The sequence below is a fragment of the Pelodiscus sinensis genome, chromosome 3 (assembly GCF_052426305.1).
Source record: "Pelodiscus sinensis isolate ZL-2025 chromosome 3, ASM5242630v1, whole genome shotgun sequence".
Taxonomy (NCBI): domain Eukaryota; kingdom Metazoa; phylum Chordata; order Testudines; family Trionychidae; genus Pelodiscus; species Pelodiscus sinensis.
In genome coordinates, this window is record NC_143054.1 from 120,960,296 (window position 1) to 120,966,295 (window position 6,000).

A 6,000-nucleotide genomic window follows, 5' to 3' on the forward strand; every position below is an offset into this window, starting at 1 on the left:
ACTTTTATGAAATTAATTCGAAATAGCAGAGCGCTTATTTCAAATTTGGTAAACCTCATTCTACGAGGAATAACACCAAATTTGAAATAGCTATTTCAAAATTAGTGCTGTGTAGACACTTAATTCAAAATAGGGGCTCTCCAGCCTTCCCAGGGTGCCCTGGTGGCCACTCCAGCCTCAACCAAGAACACTCCACTCCCTCCTCCCCTCCACGGAGCCCTTAAAGGTGTAGGCTCTGGCCACAGTGCCTATGCCAGCTCAAAGCCTACCAGCCCAGAGCCAGCAGTCACTGTCCCTGACCCAGTGGCCCCAAAACATGAGCCAGCAAGCCACTGGTAGCCAGCCCTCCACCGCTCCCCAGGAGCCTGCCAGGGCTCGGAGAAGGCAGGCACCTTCCTGGTCCAGGGCAGAGATCATGGACCTTATTCAGGTTTGGGGGGGGGGAATGCCCCCAGTGTTCATGATCTCTGCATTAGATGGAGGAACACGGCCATCTATGGTAAGATAGCTGCCAGCCTGGACACCGAAGGCCACATGCGAACCCAGAAACAGGTCTGCATGACAATCAAGTTGGTCCGATGAGACCCCCAACCTTGAGCCCTGAGCTTCCCCTCCCCTTTCTTCCCCCTTCCAGCTCCCTCCTCCAGGTTTCCCCCTCCCCTCTCCCACCCTCTCTTCTCCCCTCTCCTGCCTCCTTTCCCCAGTCTCACCAGAGTTTCATTCCCTCCCCCCCAGTTTTGTTAAATAAAGAGAGTTTGTGTTCATGAAAATGTGTATTTTATTTGACATTGGCAAAGGGGGTTAGGGAAGGGTAAGTGGAAGGACGTGAGGGAGGAATGAGGCACAAGTCCCCAGTGGGGCAGACCAGGGAGTGCTCCTCAGGGTGGAAGCTCTCCTGCAGGGCCTCCTGGATACTGACAGCCCCCGATGGACCTCCCAGATTGCAGCCTGCAGAAAATGCAGCCAGGCTCACAGCAATGCGTCCAAAAGAAGCACCAGAGTGCCCAGGGACAGCTCTGGCTCCATGGTGCAGAGTGCTGTGGTGTCCCGAGTGAGGGCAACCAGAGCATGCAGAGAAAAAATGCTTTGCTGTCCCTCATCGAGGTAGACAAGCAAGCAGAGAAACCTGAGAATGGGCTGTCCGAGAGGGTCCCTTTTAGCCTCAGGCAGCAGCCCCACACAGTAAGTCCTGACCTGGTGCCCTGCTGGAACTGGTTCCGGCCAGCCTTAAATGCGATTCAGAGTCCACTCAATGTGGACATGCTATTTTGAAATGCATTTTGTGTGTAGATGCGTTATTTCAAAATAACACTGTAGTGTAGACATGCCCTTAGAGAGTAGCCTAAGTTTATGAAGAAAAAAGCCCATCAATTTACTTTTAAATTGAACACTTTGGGACAGGTCCATTGAGACTAAGCTAGAATCCTACAATGCCATTTTCAATCCATATTCAGAGCAGAAGCACTTTAACAAGTGACTCTGTAGCATGGACCCAGGTCACTTCCAGGTTTAAATGGTTGTAAATGGTTGATTCTCAGTAACCTGAAGTCTTCAAATCAAGATTTGAGGACTTGACTAATTCAAAATGAGGTTATAGGCCTACTACGAGAGCCTGTAGGTAAGGTTCTGTGGCCTACAAGGTGCTGGAGGTCAGACTATAGCCAGAACGGACCAGCTAAAGTGAATCTACAAATCATCCTCCTTATTCATACAAGTAGTTCCACTAAAACCACTGGGATCAGCTGTGTGAGTAAATGCTTTAAGGAACAGTCCCTGAAAGGGATTTCCACTACTGTGGGTAGCTTCTACACCAGTGTTATACTGGATAACATTAAAAAACACACTAATATATACAGGTGCTGGATCTAGGTGTTCAGGGGATGGTGTTGTATGCCCTAGCTTGAGGGATACAGATAGAAATGTAGCCGTGTTAGTCTGGTGTAGCTGGAACAAAAAAACAGGACTATGTAGCACTTTAGAGACTAGTCTTTAAAGTGCTACATAGTCCTGTTTTTTGTTCTAGCTTGAGGGGATTTTCATTTTATGCAGGTTTACAGTTTGATTCAATAGCATTCAACAACCCCTCCCACCCCCCACCCCTCCAACTATAAAAATTGTTCCAGCATGCCTAGTAATACACAGCATGATTTTTTTTAAAGAAAAGCTACAGCTACTTATGCAGAACCTCTTTTGTATTCAAAATTACTAGCATTGATACTTCTATAAGTCTGAACCCCGAGACCGCTTCCTGGCAGGAGTGCTGGATTAGGGCAATGGAACTCTAAGGCCAGATACAGCCCCATCGTTTGCAGACCCATGACAAAGTTATCACTAGCTGCCAGGTAATGTTATTGGAGGTCATATCCTTTTCATAGATCAGAGGGGTAGCCGTGTTAGTCTGAATCTGCAAAAGCGACGAGAAGTCCTGTGGCACCTTATAGACTAACTGAAGGCAAGTTTCTTCATGAAGTTGATAGATTTCCACTCCATACTGCTACAGTTAGTCTATAAGGTGCCACAGGACTCCTCGTCCCTTTTCATAGAGTAGCCACTAGAGGGTGACCTGGTCATCAGAGCTGACTGAACAACATTCACTATTTTTCATGAAAAATTTTCATTGAAATTTCAAACAGCTCTAGTTATCACAGAGCAAATCTGTGACATAAGCAGGAATGGGACCGCAATCTGCTGACACTTAATGCTGTGATTTGTCCATCAGATTATAAAATGCAGATCTGTCTCATTTCAAGTCCAATTATGACCTAAATATGCAGCTATAATGAACTGAACTGGAAATATGCATGTGAATCCTAGCATAATTTAATCTATTTTGCAGTGATTTTCCTGACTCTTACTGAAAGAAAAAAAAAGTCTCTATACTGATTCATCCTCCTCCTCCAAATTTGAGGTGTGATGCAGAGACATTTACAAAATGTTTTTAGGTTTATTTCTATAAATATAGAAGGTATTTTATTGAAAAAAAAAAGCTTTATTTGCCCCCCAGCTGGAGTGGCCCTGGGACCAGTCATTGCTCAGGTGGTCCCAGGTTGGCTGACTCTGGGAAGCGTCCAGTCCTGAAGAGTGCCCAAGCAGTAGTTGAGGAGTCTGTCCCAGGTCTAGCTAGCTATAAGAGCCATTACTTGGGTAGCTGTCCTCATGGCCTCAGAGCAGGTATATCTCAAGTCAGTCAGTCCCCAAAGCCAGTGCAGAAGCTAACCTTTGGCCTCCAACCCCCCAGAGCAGTGGTGCCCAGAACCCCAGGAGCTGCTAAGTTTTAGTCGGGGTATTTATATAGTAATATCATGGACAGGTCGCAGGCTGTGAATTTTTGTTTAACAAAAGTCATGGACAGATGACTGGTAATAAACAAAAATTCACCATCTGTGACGTATCATTTTAGTCATAAGTATGTTTAGTGAATCTTTGCCTTAGCCATAAACATAGGCAGGTAACAATTCTACTTAGTGTATTGACTGTGTGGTACCACATTGATGTACTTTTTCATGGTAAAGAAAGTTGCTACAGGACACCAAATGCTATCCAGTGCTTTTTTTGTCATGGTACTGCCTGGGACGCAGTACCAGCATCTCCAGTCAGAGCTCAACAACTTTTCCCCTGAACTACCAGTACCTTTTTCATTGGCAAAAAAAGCACTGATGCTATCGATGGCCTGCTGTTTTATTTTCAGGCTGAATAATGTTCAGTTCTTTTTTAGGTTGCACCAGCTTTACTTTATCAGTTGCAAACAGTCGCTCAGCAATGACATACCCTGACTGCATAAGGGTGCATTTCTTAAAACTACGCCAAAGGCGGAAAGGTGAATTATGCAACTTTTAAATTCTCCTAATCTATTTATAATTCTCTTAGGAATTAGAGCACTACATGCACACACAAATCAACCATTTTCTGATCATATGATGCACATACAAATTTCAGTACTATAAAAAGTACATGTTCTTGGGGGAAGGGCAATATATTGTTCACTTTGCCTGCAGAATCTCCCAAAGACAGTTACACAGAGGTGAATGATACCAACATTAAAAATTACAGAATTCCTCACAACAAGAGTATACTCATCTTCAGCAATTAAATCGGATTGTGACTATAGTGCACCGAGACAATGTTTTCAAAAAGGGCTTTGTTTCTTTTTATTCCAAAAAGAATATAATCAAAATGTTTTTTTAAGCAAAAGCAAATATTATGGAGATCAATGTGAAATTCTGTGAATGTGAAAATACATTCTGGAAAATGTGAAATTACAATACATTGAAACTGAGAGTCATGCTGAATTAAACTGTTCGTCTTACGTGTCACTAATAAACTGCAAGTATATGAAGATGGGGTGGGGGAGAATCAGTGATTGTACATTTATACACCATGGGATAAAAACTAAAATTTTGGGGAGAGGGAAAGAGGCCCTTCAGGTAGCACAACTGTCTAACAAGGCATTTAATAAGGCTGGTACTATAGTACCTAAATATTAAATACCAATGCTTGAAATGGGGTGGGTCACAGGCTCAGGGAGGAAAAAAAAAACCACACTGAGCTAAATTGCTGAGACAAATTAAAAACTATTTTACCAAAGTTGTTACTCCCAGATTACAACAGATTCCCAACCCCTACACACAATTTTCCAGACTACTTTATTCAGTACAGCAATTGGCAGCATTTAAACACACAACTATACCAGGGACAGATTCACCAGGGAGTTTTAGACAGAATTGGCTTTGAACCTAGAAAGTGTTATACCAGAGTCTCTCAGTTACACCACTTGGAAATGCACTAATTACAAGCGGATACTTGAGTTTATGGTATAAGTGTGAAATATGGGCAATTCTGATTTTGTTAACAACAGCTTCTTCCTTTTAAACTGCTAAGTAGTCAGTGGAGGTGCATCATTTTCTACTTACTAGAATGAGGTGCCCCACACTTTGTGAAATGCAGTAAACATTAACCTTTAAGTTGATGGGAACAGCCTGTATTTCAACCTAAGACAGTGTAACCCAGATGGGGGGGGGGGGGAGAGAGAAGATAACTTGAGGAGGAGGAGAAAGTCTCTAAACAGTGACTATCCTGGACTTAAAATATGCAGCATTCTGTGCTGTATGTAGGTCTAGTTTGGGACACAGAATAAAGCATTAAAACCACAAAGAAAAAAACTAGCTTGGTGAAACAGAAGGGTAATGCATCTCAGGTGGAGGACAATGGTGCCTTCATAAGGGTGAGCACGAGAACAATTCAACTGGCAAACTTTGTCATCAGTCTGGTCCCAAACAAAGCAAAGAAGCACCTTACCTTTTTCAGGAACAATTTTTGTAGCTTCTTGTGAGACAGCTTTATCATTTTTGTCAGAATACAGAACTGTGGCGTCGGTCAGATTCTGCAAGTACTTGAACCATTCTGCAGGGGTTCAACACCTTTCATCTTCCCTGTCATCTTATTGCAACCAGCTTAGCTCAGCATGTCACACAGCAGCCCCATCACAGCAACAGATTAAAAAGCAAGGGCTCAACTGGATCTAATCTTTGACTCAAATCAGGTGGACAGACACAGCAGCTCTAGCTTCAGCTGAAGCCTAGCTCTGTTTGTCAGCAGGAGGGGAAAAAAAGAAACAAGCCTGCAGGCTGCACCTATCTTCTTAAAATAATTGCAAAGTTACAATAGATTCTTATCTGCAGGGAAAAGAAATGTAAGGGAAAGCAAAAATGTACTGGAGCTCCACATCTGGCTGATCCTTCAAAGCCCATGCCACAGAAGAAACTAGTTCAGTATCTGACACTGAAAGACATCCAGCTATGCCGACTGTGTGCCGTTCGCCGCAGTACACCTGTTAATTGTGTGCATTTTGTATGACTCAGCCAAGCACAATAAAAGAGCTTGTCATTTACATTTCTTTCTGAAATGAACCAGAGACTTTTTTCCTTGGAATGGGAAAAAGAGAAGACTACACAAAGATACTACACAAACACACAGATATTTATATGATTTGCAAATACTGGG

At 43.2% G+C, this 6,000-nt stretch overlaps 1 protein-coding gene across 1 annotated transcript in view; it reads right to left on the minus strand.

Moving 5' to 3' along the window:
• The window catches only part of RPS6KA2 (ribosomal protein S6 kinase A2), a 330,666-nt gene extending 324,994 nt beyond the window's left edge, over nt 1-5,672 (minus strand). The window contains exon 1 of the mRNA XM_075924624.2: nt 5,296-5,672. Within this exon, the coding sequence (XP_075780739.2) occupies nt 5,296-5,343 (48 nt within the window). The 5' untranslated portion in view covers nt 5,344-5,672. The remainder of the gene's footprint in view (nt 1-5,295) is intronic.
• Between the last annotated feature and the right edge of the window lie 328 nt (nt 5,673-6,000).